Here is a 24759-nt window from a genome sequence, read left to right on the forward strand (position 1 = left end):
GTGCTATCCATCTCTGGCTCTTGGTCTCGCCAACATCCGTAAAAATCCTATGTTATTTCATTTCTAGTTTAGTCTACATATGGATGCATGTAGTTTATTAGATAACTTTGCGTATCTGTTCAGTCTGATATCCTGTTACACCCTCCTCGTGGCTGATAGGCCCGGTCAATATGATGTCATCATTGCTGTATGATAAAAACAGGTGAAAGGGGTGGCTCTCGCTCTCTCTCTCTGGCCCTCCTCAACCGACCTCTCAATGTCCCTGCTGTCTACAAGATTAAAATAATCTCTTTTGTTCAACCCCTTGGTTACTGCTGATTACTACCATCTGCTAACACCGTGAAGAGCCATGAACCAGAGGGAAAGATCATTTTTAAACCCAACAATCAGTCTCTCCTTCATTGTTGTCCAACAAAGCATACACATTATCGAAAGCATCTTGTTTGGCATTCGCCACTTCTAATTTCACAGTGCGCTGCATCTCCCGGAACTCCTGTCTACTCACTTCTGTCCTCTCTGTGTCCCGCTTCTTCTTTGCTAACCTCTTTCTTTGTATACATCGATGTACCCCCTCATTCCAGCCCAAAGTCTCCTTATCTACTTTTCTTCCAGTTGATACACCAAGTACTTTCCAACCTGTACCAAATATTTGTCCAAAGCAAGAACAGCGAAGTCATTATTTCATTTTTTATGTTGGTTGTTGACTTGAGTTCTTCTTCTCTGTGAAGACATTTTTTGTGACCATATTATCGTTCTCTTTGTCATGTTTTGGTTTGAGACCAACAGGTGGCATTGTTGGGCGCTGCCTGCAGCTGCACAGGTGTTGGTCGCTACAATCAGTGGCAGTTAAAAGGCCTCCTGGCACGACCATTTATTGTCGGGTCATTGTTTCTTTCACCCTGTCAGGTTTGTTTCGCCATGTCATGTTATACTCATGGTTTTGTTTAATACTTTGGATGTTTCTGTTCTGACTACTTTGTTGTTTGAGATTTTGGATTGGATTGGATTGGATATGCCTTTATTAGTCTCACAGTGGAGAAATTTACATTTCACAGCAGCAAAGTGATGAAAGGAATGAAAGTAGAAAAACAAAATACATGAGCTGCTGGAAAGGCAGCCACTCTCGCGGCGCCGTCTTGAAGTCAAAATAACAAAAAAAAAAACAACTAAATAACAAATAATATGACAGCATAGAGACAATATGACAAAACAAATTCTTAAGCACTTTCTGTACCCTCTTTGTTACATAAAGCAGTTCCAGATGAAAGAGGAGAGGATCAAAGTGTCTGGATCAGGGACATCATGGTGGAACGTGCACATCGACTACAAGCTAAATGTTGAAAGCAAACACGCAGCTGTAGCATCCATTGATGAAAAGAGATTGTCTCACATCTCCTGTTCCACATAAATCTGCTTCAATTCCAAGCGGCAACAGTTCCACATACGCATCGGCGCTCTGCGCTGACGCTCCTTTCTTCTTATCGCGGGTTCCTCAAGCCATGCATCCATCCAGCCGCAGACTGCCAACAGCACTGACCTTCCACTGAACAAAGCGGGGCTGTGAAGATGCTGCCCATTACAGGCGCAAAAAAGCACAATGGCCCCTTTGGTGTCCAGCGATGGCAGTCAAATGGCTCCGACATTCCTCCCATTCTCTTGCTGACTTCATTTAATACAATTTGTAAAATACACCCCACTCCTACCCCCTTCATATTTTTTGGGGGGTCCACCACCTCCACCACCTTACAAATTGTGACAGTATGACCACCCTGTGAATGGCAGTGCACGTCCACGTTGAGTTATACTTCGTCACGTGTCTATTCGAATTGGGTCACATTCACGTCCATGACGTGCCATGGCCCAGACCCGTTCACATGTGGCTGTCCAATGTTCCTTGTCTCGTAAAGTTTTTTTTAGTGTTTAGCGTTTTATTCATGGTTTTATGGTTTTATGTTTTGTTGTTTTTATTGTTAAGTGTCCTTGGGTGTTCAGAAAGGCGCTTGTAAATTAAATGTATTATTATTATTATAAGCCACATGTAGGGTAGGCCGATCCCCCTCGACGTCCACGTTGAGCCGATCCTCATCACGTGTCTGTTTTAAATGAGTCACATTCACGTCCATGATGAGCCGTGCCATGTGTATGTCGGGCCGAGCTGAGTCAAAGGGTTGTTGTCGCCTCCTGGTTCCTGTTCCCAGGTGAGGCAAGGGTAGCTGTCACCTTCTGATTCCTGTTCCTTGGCGAGGCAAGGGTGCTGTTTCCCTTGATGTTCCTCTTCGCTGGTGGGGCAAGGGGGGCCTTCGCCTTCTGGGTCCTGGTGGGGGCATCGGGAGTGTACTTAATATACTGCAGTATACTGTCAAAACTTTGAAAGACATTCCTTGAGCCACATCCATGCATAGAGCTCATCTTGTTGCCTACGGAAAGCACATTTATTTAATTAAGGAGGCCATATACATTTGTGAGTGTCTGCCTTTTTCACTTCCTGAGCTGCAGTACATAGGTACTTGTTCTGCCTGCCCTTCCCAGTTTTTTTTTTTTTTTTTACAGTTCCTCTTTTCTGTCATTTTCTTTCATAGACATCCATGGTCTTTTATAGCTGTGAAAGGAAACAAATCTTCCGCTGTTGAAGATCATGCTCTCTATCAAGGTAAGAAACATATTCCAACCTGTGCTGTCCAATCAATCTATTGCGGTCCAGTGCTCCCAGAAATGATAAAAAAAAATTGCAGCATCAGTAAAACCTTCAGATGGCAATAGTTCATATTTTGACAAGACTAACTCATATTTTATGTGTGTGTTCAAAGGGACAAAAGCCTCCTCAGAAGCCCAAAGCTCTTACTTTTTTCAGTTGGCCAATAAAGAGCATTTCACCATAACAGCCTGCAGCCAGTGGGTGCAAGGTACCGCCATACACTTTTACACTAAACCAGTGGTTCTTAACCATGTTAGAGGTACCGAATCCAACCAGCTAATAAGCACATTCACCGAACACTTTATTAGTGAAAAATAAATGTACAGTACATATTTTTTTGAAATCCAATATATAAAAAAACACATTTATTAATAACTGAAAAAAGTACATACATTTTGAAGAGTTTTTTATACTTCGTTATTTATTTATTTATGTATGCCATACTATCATAACAGTCACATGTTGACAACTAAGCAAACCAAATTTCACCCACAACCAAATTAAGAACCACTGCACTAAATTAATTGTATTCAGACCTGGATGCCCAATTCAACATTTACTTTAGACAGTTGTTTCATTTGGAGGGTTATCGGTTCACAACATCCACCTTTTGATTGTGACCACATTTTTCTCAGTTACTATTTTCGATTTGAATTTCGCTCCCATCTCGTTGATCTTTGCTTGCCAGGCAAGGTCCAAGCCAGCCACGAAGCGACAAAACTTCTTTCCTTCCTGTGCAACATGGCCATAATCAGGGAAAACTTCAAAACGAGGCGGGTGATGTCGCTACAGTACACTTCTAAGCTCTTGCCAGTTTTGCAGGGAGGAGCATTAATACGGGTTTGGAAAAATGGCCTTGATTGGGTAGGACCAAAAACATCATGGGCTCCATCTTTTTTGACAGCCTCATAGTTTCCCTTGACGGCGGGAGAAAGGCGCTATAGAATAGTATTATAGAAATTCAGCCTCAGCTAACCTCGTTGCTAAAATTGAAGCCAACAGAGATGGCAGTTCAGTGGTTGGTTTGTTGTACCTGGCTTGCATTGACATCTCAAAACGTTGAGACCAGTTAGTAAATAAATGACACAGTCCCATCTCCTTTAAACACTGGTGGTAAATCTTAGTTGAGTAACATTCGCTGTGGAATGGTTTTATGGTTTTATGTTTTGTTGTTTTTATTGTTAAGTGTCCTTGGGTGTTCAGAAAGGCGCTTGTAAATTAAATGTATTATTATTATTATAAGCCACATGTAGGGTAGGCCGATCCCCCTCGACGTCCACGTTGAGCCGATCCTCATCACGTGTCTGTTTTAAATGAGTCACATTCACGTCCATGATGAGCCGTGCCATGTGTATGTCGGGCCGAGCTGAGTCAAAGGGTTGTTGTCGCCTCCTGGTTCCTGTTCCCAGGTGAGGCAAGGGTAGCTGTCACCTTCTGATTCCTGTTCCTTGGCGAGGCAAGGGTGCTGTTTCCCTTGATGTTCCTCTTCGCTGGTGGGGCAAGGGGGGCCTTCGCCTTCTGGGTCCTGGTGGGGGCATCGGGAGTGTACTTAATATACTGCAGTATACTGTCAAAACTTTGAAAGACATTCCTTGAGCCACATCCATGCATAGAGCTCATCTTGTTGCCTACGGAAAGCACATTTATTTAATTAAGGAGGCCATATACATTTGTGAGTGTCTGCCTTTTTCACTTCCTGAGCTGCAGTACATAGGTACTTGTTCTGCCTGCCCTTCCCAGTTTTTTTTTTTTTTTTACAGTTCCTCTTTTCTGTCATTTTCTTTCATAGACATCCATGGTCTTTTATAGCTGTGAAAGGAAACAAATCTTCCGCTGTTGAAGATCATGCTCTCTATCAAGGTAAGAAACATATTCCAACCTGTGCTGTCCAATCAATCTATTGCGGTCCAGTGCTCCCAGAAATGATAAAAAAAAAAATCGCAGCATCAGTAAAACCTTCAGATGGCAATAGTTCATATTTTGACAAGACTAACTCATATTTTATGTGTGTGTTCAAAGGGACAAAAGCCTCCTCAGAAGCCCAAAGCTCTTACTTTTTTCAGTTGGCCAATAAAGAGCATTTCACCATAACAGCCTGCAGCCAGTGGGTGCAAGGTACCGCCATACACTTTTACACTAAACCAGTGGTTCTTAACCATGTTAGAGGTACCGAATCCAACCAGCTAATAAGCACATTCACCGAACACTTTATTAGTGAAAAATAAATGTACAGTACATATTTTTTTGAAATCCAATATATAAAAAAACACATTTATTAATAACTGAAAAAAGTACATACATTTTGAAGAGTTTTTTATACTTCGTTATTTATTTATTTATGTATGCCATACTATCATAACAGTCACATGTTGACAACTAAGCAAACCAAATTTCACCCACAACCAAATTAAGAACCACTGCACTAAATTAATTGTATTCAGACCTGGATGCCCAATTCAACATTTACTTTAGACAGTTGTTTCATTTGGAGGGTTATCGGTTCACAACATCCACCTTTTGATTGTGACCACATTTTTCTCAGTTACTATTTTCGATTTGAATTTCGCTCCCATCTCGTTGATCTTTGCTTGCCAGGCAAGGTCCAAGCCAGCCACGAAGCGACAAAACTTCTTTCCTTCCTGTGCAACATGGCCATAATCAGGGAAAACTTCAAAACGAGGCGGGTGATGTCGCTACAGTACACTTCTAAGCTCTTGCCAGTTTTGCAGGGAGGAGCATTAATACGGGTTTGGAAAAATGGCCTTGATTGGGTAGGACCAAAAACATCATGGGCTCCATCTTTTTTGACAGCCTCATAGTTTCCCTTGACGGCGGGAGAAAGGCGCTATAGAATAGTATTATAGAAATTCAGCCTCAGCTAACCTCGTTGCTAAAATTGAAGCCAACAGAGATGGCAGTTCAGTGGTTGGTTTGTTGTACCTGGCTTGCATTGACATCTCAAAACGTTGAGACCAGTTAGTAAATAAATGACACAGTCCCATCTCCTTTAAACACTGGTGGTAAATCTTAGTTGAGTAACATTCGCTGTGGAATGAGCCACCTCAGGGGATTGATTAATAGATGTGTCAGTATTGAACATGGTGAGCTCAAATGATGGTCGGAATAATGTCCAAAAAGAAGGTAGGGGGAAAATTCAAACTGCAGGAAATCTCAAAATCTCATCCAATTTAACAATTAACAGCTGCCATCTAGTAGCACGCAAGAATCCATTTTGTTAGCAAGGTGACATATAGCAATAAAAAAATGTTGCATAAAAATGGTCAAAAAGCCCCACAAAACATACCATCCCACCGTTGTCACCAACTGTAAGTTGAGGGGTTTGCATTTTTGTGTTGTGGATGGCTCTATTTCAAGGATTGCCGAGGAAGAAGACATACAGTAAAGTCTCGTTATATCGATATTGGTTATATCAATAGTACTGTTTATTACGATACTATTTCTATGACCGCAAGGATAAAATTTACATGCCGCAGGATCCCATATATCGATAGTCCGGTTATATCGATATTTTTTCCGACTCCCGAGAATATCGACATAACGAGACTTTACTGTAATTTTAGATTTTTTTTTTTCCTTGTCTTATCTCGTAAACTCTGAACTCGCCCGAACACGTCCTCTTCCGGCGAAACATCAACACATCCTGCCCTCCTCTAACCAATCACACAAACATGCCAAAACAATCATAAACTGAATATAACTCAGACAACCCCAACAATTTAACCAAAGCTTACAACATCCATCATACAGGTTTGTTTTATGCTCATCTCAGGAAAATTAAACGTGTTTCCTGCGTCCATTACTAGACACGATAGACAGCAGGTGTCAAAGCCGAGGCCCGGGGGCCATATCCCGCCCACCACATCATTTTTTTCGGCCCGCGAAAGCAAATCAAACTTGTGAAATTGTGCTATGCTTGCTATAATCCTAACCAAAATTTCATATTTTTGGATGTAAACCACAACCACAGTAATTATTCTTGACTTCATATTTGAAAACTAGTTCTTCATTAATTTGTTGTGGGCTCTATATGTAACATGTGGAGGGTAGTGATTATTCTAATGGCGACCCCAAATTCATAACGGCCCTCGAGAGGAAACCATAACTACAATGTGGCCTGCGGCAAAAAAATGACTTTGACACCCATGTGATAAACATTTGAATTTCCCCTGTGACTTCGTTTTCAAAGTGTTGATTTGCATGCAGTATTTCGGTGTTGATTGCACGTGACTTTTCTGTGACCGCCCAAAAATTGTTGAAACCTGGCATGTTTATATCGACCGATTGCATATCATTTTGAAATATTTGGGGACATGCTGTAGATCAGGCGTCGGGAACCTTTTTGACTAAGAGAGCCATAAAAGTAAAATATTTAGAAATGTTTTTCAGCGAGAGCCACACGCACGCGCGCGCGCACATACAAACGCTCGCGTGCGCACACGCACATACAAACGCTCGCGTGCGCGCACACGCGGACACTTTTCAACAAAATATCAGAATTCATTATTTAAAATAACTGTGATAGTACTCACCGTTAACATGAATGGTTTTCCGTTCCTCGTGTTTGGTAAAATTCCAGGAAAATGATCGGAATGAAATTCAATTTGCCGGTCCAGAGGCGAAGTTACTGCTAGCTAGCCTGCACACGGCTCATAAGCTTCCACACTTGCTATCTGCAATATACTTCTCGCAGAAGTAAAAAACATTTTTAATCATTTGATCGCAACATAATGAAACACATTCCTCAGACATACTAGAGTGCACCAGTGTACAAAAGCTCCTTCCTTCGATCTGAGGTATAGTTCAGCCAGTTTCAACCACAATGACAATTTCAACACCAAATATGTACTATCCATGCGTTATATAATATTATATTAACGTATATTAAATTATATTACATTACATTGTTAGATTATATTAGATTATATTTGTCACGGTTTGTGAGGTGGTGATGGTGGTTGTGGATAAGCAAAAAGCAGGCAGGAGGGAGCAGCAGGATGTAGTTGACAAATTGTATTTAAAAAAAAAGTCAGCAGGAACAAAATTTACAACATCAAAGTCATCTGAACAAAAAAGTACAAAGTATCAAAGAAAACCATGAGTAAAAATCTGCCAAAATGAAACAATAAGAGTCCTTTTAACTGCCACTGATGAGGACGACCAACACCTGTGCAACTGAGGGCGGTGCCGTCAGCGCTATCCGTTGGTCGCCAACCAGAACGCGACAGTCTGCCACGGATTGGAACGTCTAACACCTGTGCAGCTGCCGGCGGGGCCGACAGCGCCAACCGTTGGTCACCAACCAGATCGTGACAATATTAGATTACTTTATATTTACTGGTCTCTTTATTGGTTAGGTGGATCAAAATTAATTGTTATTGTCACAATGACATCGTTCTGCATTTCATTGTTTTAGGGCAACACACAATAACTGTTTAAAAGCACAATTGACACACTACAAGTCTCCACTTGTGTGTTTACTATATGAAAGCGTAGGCCAAATAAATCCCAGGTCTGCTACAGGTCTGCTATTCTGAAGCACATATCTGTGAATAAATTATTTTCAATGGCTTGTAAATTGGTGTTGCAGGTCAAGAATTTGACATCAGTCTAATGTTCCTTCCTACTCTGTTTGTCTGTGTGTGCCTTACAGAGACTGATTGGACAGAATGGTTTGACAGGGATGATGAAAGGGGATCTGGTGACTGGGAGAAGCTGACAGACCTACGTGAGGCCTATCCCGATCGGCTATGCAATAGTCCGCTGGACATTCAGGTAACTTTTTAACAACGTGCATCCATTAAAGCAGGGGCCGGGAACCTTTTTGACTAAGAGAGCCATAAAAGTAAAATATTTAGAAATGTTTTTCAGCGAGAGCCACACGCACGCGCGCGCGCACATACAAACGCTCGCGGACACTTTTCAACAAAATATCAGAATGTATTATTTAAAATAACTTTGTGATAGTACTCACCGTTAACATGGATGGTTTTCCGTTCCTCGTGTTTGGTAAAAATCCAGGAAAACGGCCAGAGGCGAAGTTACTGCTAGCTAGCCTGCACACGGCTCATAAGCTTCCACACTTGCTATCTGCAATATACTTCTCGCAGAAGTATGTCGATGCTAACGTTAACATGGGGCTTGTTAAAATGTCACTGACATTCGACTGTTTCATCGATGGTATTGTTTCATTGCAAATTAGAATCAGAACATTTTCTCTCCTCGCCGTCTTGCTGGAGCTCAAACACTTTGAAAATATTTCAAAAGGAACAGGCCGAGATTCCCCCGTGCACGCCCGCATTCGGTGATCGAAAGCCGGATTGAAGACCTCCGCAGACACCCGCTGTCACACTTCCAGGGAGGCTGCGTCACACCCCAGCTCACTCCCACCCGATGCGGTTCCCTGCACACACACCGGTGTATTCACGCTGAAGTGCACTCGTTGGGCTCAGTTAAAGGGGCATTTACCTGTTTCAACATGACGGCCACTATCATCCAATCAACATGGCGCTTTCAGCCATTCTAGGTCAGTGTCATTCAATCAAAATTGCGCTTTCCGCCAACTGCAGCCCCAACGGGAAATGAACGGCGAAAAAAAACGACGAAACGAAAAAGTAAATACATATTTTAGTTTTATCGGCGAGCCATATGCAATCATCAAAAGAGCCATATATGGCTCGCGGGCCATAGGTTCCCGACTCCTGCATTAAAGCATAGGCATTGGGTAAAATATACTCTAATCTGAAATTGGGGTATTATTAAATACTACAACATTTGCAAAAATCCTACATCATGTTTTCCCCATTCTTATTGCTCTGCATCATTGGGGCCCATTAAAAGCACCATGTACTACTGAGCAGAATAAACTGAACCAGCTCGCTGACATTTCACAACAATCTGATACTGTACTGATCCGCGTGGGGTTTTGGCATATCGTTGGTGATGGGTTTAAAAATGATCGTTCCCTCTGGCTTTTCAGAGTGTAAAATCAAATAGTAAAATCAGCAGGAACCAAGATATTGAACAAAAGAAGTTATTTTAATCTTGTAGACAGCAGGGACATTGTGAGGTTGGAAGAGCAGGGCCAGAGAGAGAGAGAGATAGGTCGTGTTGGGAGAGCTTTTATAAAAGACGGACAAGATGTGACGTATAGGATGTGACATCATGTAAAGGCGGGCAGGATATGACGTGTCAGGAAGTCCAAGAAAACAAATGATGCAAAAACAGAAAGATGTTCGTATAGCGAATTGCCCCAAGAGTTGGTAAAATGATTAAGGCAACTGTCATTTTTGGGCCAAATTGACACTTCTTCCACTGCTCCATATTCCTGCCTTTCTTCCTGTGTCCTTAACCAATCGCAACATTTAACTAAAAACACACATTTAAGTCCAAAAACACCATCTGCCAAAGTCATCTCTTTCATTTATGCAATTTTACAAACAAAATGTGAGCATGAGAACGAAGGCCGCACTGTGCACAAGTGAAACACATACACTTATTTGATTCGTTTTCATAATATATTTTGTGTTTCTTTAGTTTTTTGTATTGAAATTTTTTTTGAACAGTTAAAAAAGGGAGAACATGGTCACATTGAGCATCATCTTGTCAAGACATCAAAACAAGACATAGATCACATGACCATCTCAATAAGATGTTTTACATTTCTTACAATTCTGCTGATGCAATGTCCTGTTCACTATCCCGTACAAGAAAGAAAAGTAAAACAAATAATGGAAAAAAAAAGAAAACAAAAAAAAAACAATCAGAAACAAATAATAGTAATACAAATAAAAATAATGAATAATGGTAATTATAATAGCAATAATTAACAATTTTGATGTTGAGTGGCTTGAGGTTCATAGGTTAACTTAAATATCTTTATAAGCACTTAGGTTGCTGTAAAATTTTCCCAGGTATTCCATCTCTCAAATTTCTCTCGCTCGCCTCGGACAATGAAAGTAATCTTTTCCATTTCATAAATTTCACCCACCACCTTAATCCAGTCTTTGACTGTTGGGGGTTCTTTTGTTAGCCATCTCCTCGTGATTGCTTTCTTGCATGCTAACAGCATGATGTTGTATATGTATTTCTGGGCAGGATTAAGAATTAAATCAGATTCCAGACCCAGATTCCCCAAAAAACATGATAATGTGAAGCTTTGCTGTTGCCACAGGATCTCCAGCAAGCTGTACTTAATCCTTGTGCATGCCTTTGAGCCGGAACTCTAAAAAATCTGATGATGTTCTTCCACCCAAATTCTTTCCAGAAGTGGGCAGATGTACAATTCCATTGCTGTGCTATTATTCTTTCCCATGCTTCCTGTTGTATTGTAATGCCTCCCTCCGCCGACCACTTGTGCTTTATATATGTTGTTTCTCCTCCTTCCAATTCCTTCAACTCTTTTTATATTTTTGATATAATTCCTCTTCCGGGTTTTGACATATGTGTTAATAGAAATATCTTAGTTAAACCGACACCACTCTGTTGAACCCATCCTTTATGTAAGTTTCTCTCTAAGTAGTGCCTTAGTTGAAGATATCTATAGAAGTCGTGATTACTCAGTCCATAGTTGTTACTCAGGTCTTGGAATTGTCGTATCCCTCCTTCCTCAAGGAGGTCTCTGTAAATCTTTAACCCTTTTCCAACCCATTTTTGAAAGCCTGCATCCGTTCTGTATGGTATGAAGTCAGAGTCAAATCTGATCCATTTTAAAAGTAAATATGGGCTATTGTCTTTATCTTGTTTTAATATTCCATGCCACACCTTGATTGAAGTTTTGATCCAAGGGTTGACACTTTTAAGATAATTGGTTAATCCGGGGTCTCCAATAATTGCTTGCAATGGAATATCACTTAATATGTGGCATTCTATGTCTTTCCATTTCGGGGAAAGTATGGGTTGCCTTATAATAATTCATCATCTTTGGTAGGGAGAGGCCTCCCTTGCTTTTCATCAGTTGTAGAGTCTTGTATCGAATTCGAGGTCTCTTCACCTTCCAAATGAATCGTGATATTACTTTGTCCAACTCTTGAAATATATCCTTGGGTATGTCAATTGCTAAAGTTTGAAATAGATAAAGTAATCTGGGCAACACATTCATTTTGATTGCTTCCACTCTTTGCAATATTCCAAGAAATGGAACCAGATTCCATCTGATCAAGTCTGCTTTATTTTGGTCAAGGAGGGGGTAGTAATTTTCAAGCACAATTTTATTTTCTTTTTAAGTCTTTTGGAATTTTCACGCCCAAATATCTGATACTCTCAGACTCCCATTTCAGGTTGACTTCATCTCTACTCATCTTGCTCGAAGAAAAATTAAATGACAATATTTGAGTTTTATGGATGTTTAGTTTGTATCCCGAGAAATCTCCGTATGCCCTGAAGGTCGAGAACAGTTCCTGGAGAGAGGTAGATGGTTTTCCCAAGTATATTAATATATCGTCCGCGAATAGGGCTACTTTGTGGGTGTCTTGTCCAATGGTTATACCCTCGATCTCTTCTTTTTGTCTTATCCATTGACTTAGAGGTTCTATAAAAATGGCAAATAATAGTGGGGAAATGGGGCAGCCCTGTCGACATCCCCTTTCTAACCTGAAACATTCAGTTGATCCTCCATTTATTCTAACTTTTGCGATTGGCCTATCATATAAAACCCGTATAGTTCTTATGAAGTTATCATTGAATTTAAATCTCCGTAGCACATTGTTTAAGTATGTCCAGTTGACAGAGTCGAAAGCTTTTTCTGCATCTAATCCCAGCAAAACGGCTTCTAAATCGTGTGCCTTTATATGTGCAATTATGTGTAGAGTTCTCCCAATAGTGTTGTCTGTCTTTGTCTAATAAAACCAGTCTGGTCTAAATGTATGATTTCTGGAAGTATTGATTTGAGACGCCTTGCTAGAATTGACGTAAAAAGTTTGTAGTCTTGGTTCAAGATACTAATAGGGCGGTAATTTGCACATTCGGTTTTGTCCTTCCCATCTTTTGGTATCAAAGCTATGTTCGCCTCTCTCCAAGAAGGGGGGATGTTTCCATTTGCTATGACCCAATTAAATGTTCTCAATAATATTGGAGATAAGATGTCGCAATAAGTCTGATACCATTCAGCGGGGAAGCCGTCTGTGCCTGGGCATTTATTTAGCTTTAGATGGGAAATAGCCTTCTGTAGTTCACCTATAGTCACCTCAGCCATGAGAACGTTATTTTGATCTCCCGAGACTGTTGGGAGGTTGAGTGATTCCAACATAGCCTCGGGAAATTCCTCATCATCCGGAGCCATTTGGGCATAGAGGTCCTTATAGTATCTTTCAAAGCAACTTTGGATGTCCTTAAAGTCAAATTTCATATTTCCGGTATATGGGTCCTTGATTTTATGAACCACCCTCTCTGCTTGTTGCTTACTTAATTTATATGCCAGATTTTTCGTTGCTCTACTGCCCGCCTCATAGTAATTATGCTTTAAATAAATACGTTTTTTCTGAATATCTATGTCATGGATATCTTGTATCTGTTTTTTAACTATCGTAATTTCTTGGGTCACCGTCATTTGGGCATTTTTTTTGTTTTGACTCTCTAGTTGCTGTAATGATTTTTCAAGTTTCTCCAGTTTTTCCTGTCTGTTTTTCTTTTGTAAAGCCAATTTTGCGATTATTTTCCCTCTTAAGACCGCTTTGCCTGCATCCCATACCATGTTTCGGGGCACCGTTCCGTTCTCGTTTTCTAATAGATACAGTGAGATTTCATCTTTAATTTCTTCTTTCATCTTCCCCTTTAATGCACTTAAGTCTCCAGGCGTAAGGCCCTTTATCATATTTTATTTGTATGTCCAAATAGACTGGGCTGTGATCCGATAGGTCCATTATTCCAATTGTGCACGTCCTTATAAGGCCGATGTCTTTATTATACATGAACAAATAATCAATCCTTGAATAACTGTTATGTGGTGGCGAGTAAAAAGTATAGTCTCTAGTGGTTGGGTTAAGCTCTCTCCATACATCACATATACCCATCTCCTTTATCGTCTTTCCCACTTTATCCGCCATCGGGTTATTGTGCTGTTGTGTTGTTTTTGATGCGTCCATTTTAAAATCCAATCTCATGTTAAAATCCCCACCACATATGACCAATCCTTGGGCCTTAGTAATCATCAGGTTGAAGATATGTTGGTAAAAACTCCATGTTGCCCCAGGTGGTGCATAAACATTGATAAGAGTCACCGCGGAGCCCTCTATTTTACCCACAACCATATTATATCTCCCTTCCTTGTCTTTAATTTCTGTGTGGAACTCAAATATTACTTTTGTAGAAATAATGGTAGATACTCCTCTCCTGTGCCCCTTCGCATAAGAAGCAAAGATCTGTTTGAATCCCTGTCTTTTGAGTTTCAGATGTTCCAAATCATTTAGGTGGGTTTCTTGTAAAAACATTATGTCTACTTTTTCTTTTGCCATTTTTCCCAGGATTTTGCTTCTCTTGATTGGTTTTAGGATACCTTTCACATTGTATGAAGCGAACCTCAGTGGGGTTTTGTAACTCTCCATCACCTAATAAGAAACACCTATTACTGAAGCAACCCCTTTTCCACTCTAACTTTAAAGTGTGGGCAAGAAAAACTAAAATAATAAAACAAAATCTAAGTAAAACAAACTTAACAGATTCAGCAGATACCTCCAAATAGGGAATCTGCTGTGGGGATTCATATATGACCCCAGTAGAGCCAGGATCTTCTGCTGGCTCGGAGGGAAAGCCTCCACTAACATTTCCTTGTAGAGGGCCCTCCATTCGTTGACGCCCTTCCAAATACATTTGTGTCCGAGAGTCCAAGCATCCTCGATCCACATAATACATCCATGTGTACAGAAAAAAATATACTTTCATCCCAAACCCTCAGTTGGGTGTGCCAAACTCTAGATGTGCAGGTGTATTTCACCATCTTATGCGGCTTCTCGTGTCGGATCTCCTATGAAAATTGAAACGGAGATTAAATTTTGTTTCCAAAGACATCAATAAGCAAAATGCAGTGTGGATGTTTGAATTGGGATCCAGTAGCGTCTGTGCCGAGAAAATCACAGGATGCCAAGCCAGTACTGTTTCAAGGCAGAGTTCAGTGGTGTCCGTCAGCTGACTTGTGCAATAGTCCGCCTTTTGTCAACAGTCCTTGTGAGCTGCAGTCTTGGAGAGTGTTCATTTGGGCTCTTTGACTTTGACTTCGAGTAGTCCATTTCTGCAGCAAATCGTGAGTCAGCATTCTCCAGTTCAGTGGACGATGTCTTTGTGAGGCCAGCAGCGAGCCTTTGAAATTGGGCAGTTTCGCACCCACGGAGCAGATGGGTGTCGTCCTTGTGGAGATAGCTTGGCTTGACAGTTCTTTGTGGAGGAGGAGGAGTAGCTTGTTGATCAGAGGATGGGTGGATGCAAGTGGCTTGTGCATCTCACAGTCCATTGTTTCGTGTCACCACAAATTGAACAGCCAGCCTGGCACCAAATGACCTCTCTGCACATTACCACTTTCACACAATCAACATCCTCAGAGCACTTATGCCTTTGTGCTTTTGGTCAGATTTTCCAAATTAGACTTTTACATGTTTTACAAATTTCCCAATGTGTGATGCAATTAACAATAATTATCATCTTCTCTTCTTAAAAATGTCATCCTGCAAATTGAATAATTTCTCAACCACCATCCTGGCTCAGCGAATTGTCGCGGCTCACATTATCTGCATAAAAGCATATTGAAAAAAAAATAGTCAATAGTCATCATATTTTGCAAATCAACCTTGTACTCTTCAATTCAATTTCTCCATTGGGCGACTAATAAAGATAAATCCACCAACAAATTCAATATATATCGCATGTATGAATCATCTGTCCTTTGACTTCAGCGGAATAATTTGTCAGGTCAAAAATTATCAATACGCTTATTCACTTTCAACATTTTAGAAAATCTATAAAGCTATTTTTCATGAAAAGGGCTCATAATTTCAATGGGTGAATTTCTATTAAGTAATCAATTATTAGTGAATCTAGCAACATCTACCTTGCCAATTTCCCCATTGTGGGACTATAAAAAAGGCTTTCCGATTCTGATTCTGGTTTGCCAATTCCACCCAATTCGAGATAAATATTCCTGTCATTCAGTCTAATTTTCATTCCCATTTTATTTACTTTCTATTATATATTTTTCAATTGACCTGTATTGAGCAAATTGGTTGTCCTCAACACACAGTGAAATGTGGTGGGGGCGGGGGGCAAAATCGTTTCTGTGTGTTAAACCTCTCTTTGAAATTCTGTGGTGATAAAAACCCTGATAACAGGCGTCGTAAATAACTCTGGCTTCTTTCAAATGGCTTAATCAAGCCGTATCCAAAACAAATTTTAGCTCAATCGAAACGTCAATAATCCTATAATTTTATAAATTCACTCTATCACTCTGTCGTCTCACACAATTTCTGTTTCATTCATTCATCTTCCATGCCCATTTGTCCTCACAAGAGTCATGAGGGGTGCTGGAGCCCATCCCAGCCGTCTTCGGGCACTCACTCAGCATGGGGGCCCTCGGAAGAGGACACTGACACACATACTCCACTTTATTGCTTCTTCTGCGTTCCTGTACCTCAAAAACAAACTAACAATATTAATGTCACAAAAAACATATCCAATCATTTGGCAATCATCATCACAATTACATATAATTCCATTGTAACCTCGCGGGTAACTATTTTATCTATATATTCTGATTCTCTCAACTGGTCAGCAAAATCAAATGATAACATGTTATTATTATATATATATATCTCCTTAATTGTCGTCTTATTAATAAGAGCACAATAGTTCTTTGGGAACTTCACATCCAAATTTGTTCATGTTGTCAGACATAACTCTTTCAACTATAATTACCAATCTTAATCCTTTGAACAATGCTTCACAAAGAGGTCGCGGAACACTACACAGACACTGATATATTCATTTCACTGTTATTTCACACACTCTCAACAAATCAGCGCCCACAGACAAACCCAAACGCACATTTCACATTTTCATTCAATTTTGTATTCGCCTGAAGTCGGATCACAAAATTATTTGCCCCGATCACAGACAAAATATTGGAATCCTGACTTCAAGATGTTCAATTCTTTTAGTGACAACACTTGATCCAATCTAACAAAAAATACTTTACTTTTGTGCCTACAAATTCACTCCAGTTCAGCCTCTGTTTATTCATTTATTTGTTGGCTTATTTATCTGTTCATTCAGTCATTTGTCTATTAATTAATTTATTTATTTTACTCACCTTGTCATTACTTACCAGTTGATGTGTCTTAATTTTGTTTTCTGTCATTCTCACACCTATGCTTTTTCAAGTTGGGTATGACACGCCTTTCCAGTTCACTCATCAATCTGTCAAAACTTCTTATCCTATCTATCAAGTCATATCTATCCTCACAGTCTGCCATTTCCCTTTTCCTGCCTGTCGTCTCAAACCTACACAAAGCAAACCGTTTCTCTCACACCATTGACAGGTCAACCGTGTGCCCCCCCCCGTTCTTCAGGTCAAGAGCCGAGGTGTCACTCTCGATAGCTCACTATCTTTCCACCGCCATATAAATAATATAACTCGGTCCGTATATTTCCACCTCCGTAATATCAATCGTCTCCGTCCCTCTCTCACCTCTCACACCGCTGTTATCCTTATCCATAGTCTCATCATCTCCCAGATCGACTATTGTAACTCACTTATTTTTGGTGTCAATCAAGAAAAAAAAATACAAAATAATAATAAGTAAATAAAAATTCTCCATCAACTCCAACCAGTCCAAAACCCCTCAGCCCGGATCATCACTAAACCCCCTCATTACACCACATCACCCTGTCCTCCATCAGCTCCACTGACTCCGTTAAACTTCAACCAACAACGGCCATCATCCTTGTGTCTCCCAGTGTGACCACAGGCGCCATGATGTCATTCTGTTGTCTTTTCCCAATTATCTCTTGATATGCAGGAGATCTACCGTCTTTCATCTGCGCCTGTTGGCGTCATCTTTTCTAACTGCTAACCGATCAGTCCCAGCATACATATTAGCATGATTGGTCATTCTAAACTCTTTTTTCATTGGGCTCTTGCTTCTTTTTATTATTTTGTTTTTTCATTATAGCGCATAATGCAGTGGCTGCGGTTGCTAAATTATGCACACAACATTTCCTCAATTTCTCCAATAGTTTTTCAATATTGCCGTTGTCGCCATCCTGCAACCTTTTTCTCTCGCTTTCCAATTCCAGTTTTTCTTTGCCCAAATCCAATTCTTTTCTCTGAAATTGCTGTGCCGAAACTTTTATCGTCCAATCATCTTCCAATCCCACAAATAATGGATCATTTTCCAATTTCCAAACACCTTCGTTCTCTTTCTTAATTACAGTAAAGTCTCGTTATATCGATATTCAAGGGAGTCCGAAAAAATATCGATATAACCGCGACTATCGATATATCCGACCCTGTTTGCATGTAATTTTCTCTGTGCGTGCATAGAAATAGTATCGATATAACCGTGACTATCGATATATCCGATATCGATATAACGAGACTTTACTGTAATAATTTTCTCTATATTCACTCCACTCACCAATTGTGTCTCCAATTCTTCTTCTTCTTCAAAAAAAAACATTCCACAATTTCTCTCCACTCACTCATTTCATTCATCTTATCAATCACTCTGGATGCATCCATTGTCATTCTTTCACACACACGCACACACCCAAGTGCATACGTTTACACCCACACGAGCACTTACCAAAAAACACCCAAACACACATTCGCCGCACGCGTGCCCACACACAAAACCCTAGGCCAAATTACTTTTTCGAATTAATGATTTACTGTGAGTCTTTGGTAACATCCCACAAAGAAGATCCTTCGTTTACGACCGATATAATTTAGGGAAGCCTTTCCCAGAGGATCTCAAAACTCGCTTTATTTGTAAATATTCGTCAATACATTACGCTCGCCCTTGCGGAACAATAGTTCACTGAACTATTTTGCACACTTATTACACAAAACCTAAACTTTTAAGGATCGATCAATCGGACCCAACACTCCTCTTTGATTTACAGTGTTCAATGGCAGAATTTTTATTGTAACGGGTATTCTGCTTACCTTTTTGTTTGTGGGATCCCTTAGAGGAGCGATAAATCCGAGTGATGGTCCTGAAATTTCCTTGCCATCCACGGATTTAACTATTATTGAACCGCGCTTCTGTGTGCACCAAGAGGACTCTGCCTCGACTCAAACATTCTTTTTCTCGAGCAACGCACCTTGCGTTGATCAGCCGTAACTTGCAAACCCCAATCGACAAAGTACACTTGTGATACACAGGTGATCTTCTCAACGCGACGGGGTCACCATAAATTGTTAGGTTAAAATATTACAAGCTAATATTAGCATTTAACGGTTATCTTAAAATTGTAAATATTATGAACGGAATTAAATATTTACCTTATTGCGCAATGTTGTAACCTAACAATTGGCATGTTCGTTGTGAGAGAGATCACCAAAGAAGCCGGCAAGTTACTCACAGATGATTTATTCCTAACAAATTGATCTAATGCAGAATTCTGGGTCTCAGCTCCCTGACACAGAAAATATTTGTGTGCCCCAAATCAGTAAGAGAGACAAAAGACAAAGACTGAGACTGAGCAGCCCAGATTTAAAGGTGTCCCACATGCATATTCAAATTTGGCTCAAACAAAGAAATCAGCAGTTGATTGGATCCCTCTCCTCTGACGTCGTCATCCTTTTGGTGGGGTGTTGTGGAGACGGCTCCAGTTGCCTTTGCCAAGATAGCGTTGGTTTATGTTGTATCCCTTCACCTCCTTCCTTCAGCCTTGGTCAGGTCGTAACTTTTCCTCTCCTTTTGGTGATACGAATCAGCTTGGAGACGTCTCGAGTTGCTCCTGCCAGATCAGCGTTTGGTCAGGTCGTAACCTTTCAGCTCCTTCGTGCAGTGTCGGCTAAGTCGTAACTTTTCTACTTCCTTGGGTGACAAGGACCAGCTGAGCCCTCGACCCCTTAGTGCCTGCAAAAACAGAACTCCGACACACATTCCACATCTCCTTCCTCATCCATCCACTGTAAACAAAGCACCATTGCTTATTAACTCACACTGATTAACTCACTATTTTAATGTTCATCCTTCAATGTTTAAAATGGCTAACTAAATGTATTTATTTCCTTCATTATATATATATATACACACACATACACATACACATACATATATATATATATATATATATATATATACACATACATGCATATACACACACACATCTATATCTTCATCATTCACGTGTATATACATATATATACACCTACAGCTATACATCTATAAATATACACACATATACACCCATACATACCTAAATGCATACATACATACCCATACGTGCACCCTTACATAGATGTATACACATACATAGCTATATCTACACCCGCACACCTATCCATTATCTTCTCCGACGTACATTTCCACCTACTCATGTAATACTGGTAAATACACTCACTTTCTACACTCATGTGCGTTCGTATTCGACTACACGCATGTTCTTACTGACACATATACATCCATATGTGACGGGTGTCACAACAGTGACTGTCTTCATCTCCACGATGCTGCCGTATTAATGAAGATGAGACGCGTGGATGTGTCTTTTTATTTCTTTTATTTCTGCAACACAGTATGGCAGAAGGGATGGGTGAAGTCGCATGGGTTTCATCTTGTGATTAACCTGACTCTCCTCGAGATTGTTCTGGAAACTATGGGCGGGACATAGTGCCACACTGTGCGCCGTTGCGTCACTTCCTTCATAATTTAATAATCTAAGCGCACAACTCCGTTACATACACCCCCCTTAAATTATGCAGAAGTGAGGCAACATACACACGGAAGACAACAGAAAGACCAACAGGCAAAATAGACAAGGTATGTACAACAGTGCTGTCTAATTATGTTACTCATCTGACCAACTACGTCAGTCAGGTGACTGTCGCCGGTGTGTCAGGGTCTGTGCGCTCGTCGGAGATGCACTGCACTGGGTCTGGGAAGGAACTCTGTCCCCACTAACATAAGTGGCCTCAGCTCGCACCTGCCCATTCCCCTCTGTACAAACTACATCACCCTGCATAGCACTACATAACTGTGACAGACTGGAGAAAGGGATCTGTTGCTGGTGTATCAGTTGTCTGTGCGCTCGTCGTAGATGCACTGCACTGGGTCTGGGAAGGAACTCTGTCCCCACTAACATAAGTGGCCTCAGCTTGAACCTGCCCATTCCCATCTGTACAACCTACACCACTCTGGATTACACTACACAACTGTTACACGGTTGGGAAGCCTATACCTCTACCAACACAGTCATTCAAAGGTGTGCTACTTGTTACTTGTAAGGAGATCATTCTTAGACTTAACACACAAAAACACGTACATGAAAAAAAAAGTACACTAATTGCAAAACAGCAGGTCAGACAATTAACACACGACATGTATTTTCAAAACGGGGGTCGATACACCGTCCACCGAGTGATGGGACTGCATAGCGTCTTCATTGTGCAGCATCGCGGTCCCGGTCCGAAGTGGAGAGTCACTTGTGATCCGCGTCACGGCACCAATGTGACGGGTGTCACAACAGTGACTGTCTTCATCTCCACGATGCTGTCGTATTAATGAAGACGAGACGCGTGGATGTGTCTTTTTATTTCTTTTATTTCTGCAACACAGTATGGCAGAAGGGATGGGTGAAGTCGCATGGGTTTTGTCTTGTGATTAACCTGAATCTCCTCGAGATTGTTCTGGAAACTATGGGCGGGACATAGTGGCACACTGTGCGCCGTTGCGTCACTTCCTTCATAATTTAATAATCTAAGCGCACAACTCCGTTACACATATACCTGTTTGCATATACACCCACCCCCACATGCATTGACCCATGCCCAAACACCGTCATACACTCACAACCAGAAAAAGGAAGATAACCACTACCTTCGAATTCAACTAGCCCATTTGTTGTCCAGCGTTGGAGGAACTTGTCCTTTTGTCCGGTTTCAACTTTTTTCCTTTGTCCACTCTTCTCTTGTAGGTCGATGCCACAGTCGACTCTTAATTCTGTCCAGCCAGCTCGTTGGAGGTGTGCAGACAGACACTGGAAAACCCCTCTTTCGCATATCGGTTGTGGCCTCATGGTGCTGAGTTGTAGAGGCACGTTTCCTCCGTGTGGAATACCCTCATCTTTGCTGGGAAAGGAGTCTGGAATCGTATTCCTTTCTCTCGCAGCACCTTCCTTGCCTCGGCGTATTCTCATCGTTTCTTCAGGGTCTCTGGTGCATAGTCGTGGTCGGCAAAAACTCTCTTCTCTTTAAACAAAAGAGACTTTTTATGCCAAATTTTACGCAGGATCTCCTCCTTAGTTTTGTTGCTGGCAAATTTTATGATTATTGACCTTGGCGGGGAGTCAGGGCGGGGGGTTCCGGCCAAGTGCCCGATGTACTCGTTCAATCTTGAGATCGGTGTGAGGAGAAAGTTCAAGCTTTTCTCTCAAAAGGTGATCAACAAACTCTACCATCGTTGTAAAGTTGGTCTCAGACCCCTCTTCGACACCATAAATTCTTATGTTGTCCCGTCTTGATCGTCCGTCTTGGTCGGTTATCTTATCTTTAGTTTAGCCTGTAGCTTCAGCAGCTCCTCCGTCGCTTTTCCAGTTCCAGCACTCTGCTTTGGGCATCTATCTTTAACGTCCTTAAAATCCCTTACAGGATCTTTGCAGCGATGTCGCTTGTCATTTCTTTAAAAAATACATTAAAAACATAGAGTACGGCGTTACTCAAGTTGATCGAGGAGCTCTGCAGACGTGCTTCTTACTCCATGACCCGGAAGTCCACTTTAGTTTTTGAGACACTAAATAAGTTGTATAACTTTAATCAACAAGTCTACTGTATTTTCACTCCTTTGCTTGTGGTCAAATACCCTGGCGACTAAATGTATGCATTGTACAACATGCCAAAACACATACTAAAAACGAAGAAAGAAGTGGACTGTGATTGTGTCAGGACGCTCATTACGACTGCAGGGTGTCAAGGAGAATCGATACTGTTGGCGCTGATAAAACCATTATCCATATCAAAACTTGAAACATTGTTGTGGTTGATACACCAGTCATTTGAAGAACTGTATTTGCTGTATCGATCGACTTGGGTAGTCAGTACACAAGGACCACCCCAGCGGTGGAGCTGCTTTCCATTTGCAGCAAAAATCACACTGTTGGAGGAAACGAGACGACCCAAAGACAACCCACGCAGGCACAGGGAGAACATGCAAACTTCATACGGGAGGGCCAGAGTTGGAATTGAACCCTCCACCTCTGCACTGCTCGGTTAATGCGCTCACCTGTCGGCGAGTGGCCAGGGCTGACATTCCATGTTGTTTTTGAACATCGCAGACATTGTATCTTGTGATGTACAGTATTTTCTGGACTATAAGGTGCACCTTTCAACGAATGGCATATTTAAAAACCTTTTCCATACATAAGGTGCACCGCATTACAAAGGGCACCTTCAATGAATGACATATTTTAAAATGATTTCCTTAAATAAACCGCACCGGATTATGAGCCGCATGGTCAGCTTTTAAAACAAAAAAAATCTTTGAGGTGCGCCTTATAGTGCAGAAAATACGGTAATAAAATATCCTGTAACTGCAACTGTAAAGGAACTGCTGGCACAATGTTAATTTTATGTCTATGATGGTTCCAGCCCGAAAAACAAAAAGAACATTATTGGTGTAGTGTGCAATGTCCTTAGATCTGATCGTTCAGCTGTTGCCGACAACGCAATGTTTGACATCCTTAAAGGACAGCCGACACCATTTTTTTGTTTCCTAACTGACATGAGAAAAACGTTTTGTCGCATCTAAAATACCCTCAATATATTATAATATAATATTCTCAAACAGATACATTGACCTGTTTTGGAATTGTAATACCCTTCTCTGTTTATTGTGTTCTTTCTTTCCAGGTTCAAACACATGATGGCATACCCTTGAACCAAACAGGAGATGTTATACACAAAAATAACAAAAGTTATGGCTTTGTCTGCCGCAATAAAGACCAAGCTCATGGCCTCTGTCACAACTACAGAGTCCGTTTTCTGTGTGGAAAACTTGGTAATAGTATTATTCTCAGAATGTTTACATGTTTATTTTTATTTTTAATGGAATGTATATGTGAGAGACAGAGAGAGAGAGAGGCAAGAATCAGAATCGGAATCATCTTTATTGCCAAGTACACAAAACACACAAGGACCCATCGAGTCGCGCTCAGGGTGAAATCTTACCTCTAATTAAAATTAGTCGAGTGGTTAGCACCCTGACTTCATACTGCAGAGGTCGTGAGTTCAAATCCAGCTCCGGCAATTGGCTGGCAACCAATTCAGGGTGTTTCACGCCTTGTGCCAGAAGACAATAAGCTCCCGCACCCCCGTCATCATTGTCACCACGTGTCCCCATACCAGTCATCCTTGGCTAATAGCTGCAACACAAATGCCGGACTTCAAATACGGAAACGAAAATACAAAATTAAAGGATAACAATGTGACGCGCATGCGCATATCATGCTTCATCAACAAACACTCGATAACTGCAGACATTTATTTTTTTATCGTATAAAAGTTGTTACAAGGCGTACACAATTCAAAATGATGAACACACGTATAAAATATGGGGAAAACGTATGAGTTGACAGGTATGTGTCCATTTCAGTTACATTCACACCATCAAGTGATGGAAGCAGTGCGGTCAACATAAACAATAGTATGACTCATTCATGACTCTACCGCCTCTCAAGGGCATCCGTATAATTGCACACGTGCCGTACTACAAATACAACAACTCATCACTTTCACTGATTTTCTGCACCAACTGTACAACTGTTATCAGACGTATTTCATTCTACCACTGATCACTTTACTTCTGATTTATACTTTGCACAGTTGTTTCTGAGAGGTACCA

At 40.9% G+C, this 24759-nt stretch overlaps 1 protein-coding gene across 1 annotated transcript in view; it reads left to right on the plus strand.

Moving 5' to 3' along the window:
- The window catches only part of cemip (cell migration inducing hyaluronidase 1), a 121679-nt gene that overhangs the window by 10037 nt on the left and 86883 nt on the right, over positions 1-24759 (plus strand). The window contains exons 6-9 of the mRNA XM_088991758.1: positions 2580-2650; positions 2808-2903; positions 8367-8488; positions 23769-23916. Coding sequence (XP_088847884.1) covers positions 2580-2650; positions 2808-2903; positions 8367-8488; positions 23769-23916 — 437 coding nt within the window. The remainder of the gene's footprint in view (positions 1-2579; positions 2651-2807; positions 2904-8366; positions 8489-23768; positions 23917-24759) is intronic.

Source organism: Hippocampus bargibanti, linkage group LG03, assembly GCF_051943395.1.
Source record: "Hippocampus bargibanti isolate YZ-2025 linkage group LG03, ASM5194339v1, whole genome shotgun sequence".
NCBI classification, from domain to species: Eukaryota; Metazoa; Chordata; class Actinopteri; order Syngnathiformes; family Syngnathidae; genus Hippocampus; species Hippocampus bargibanti.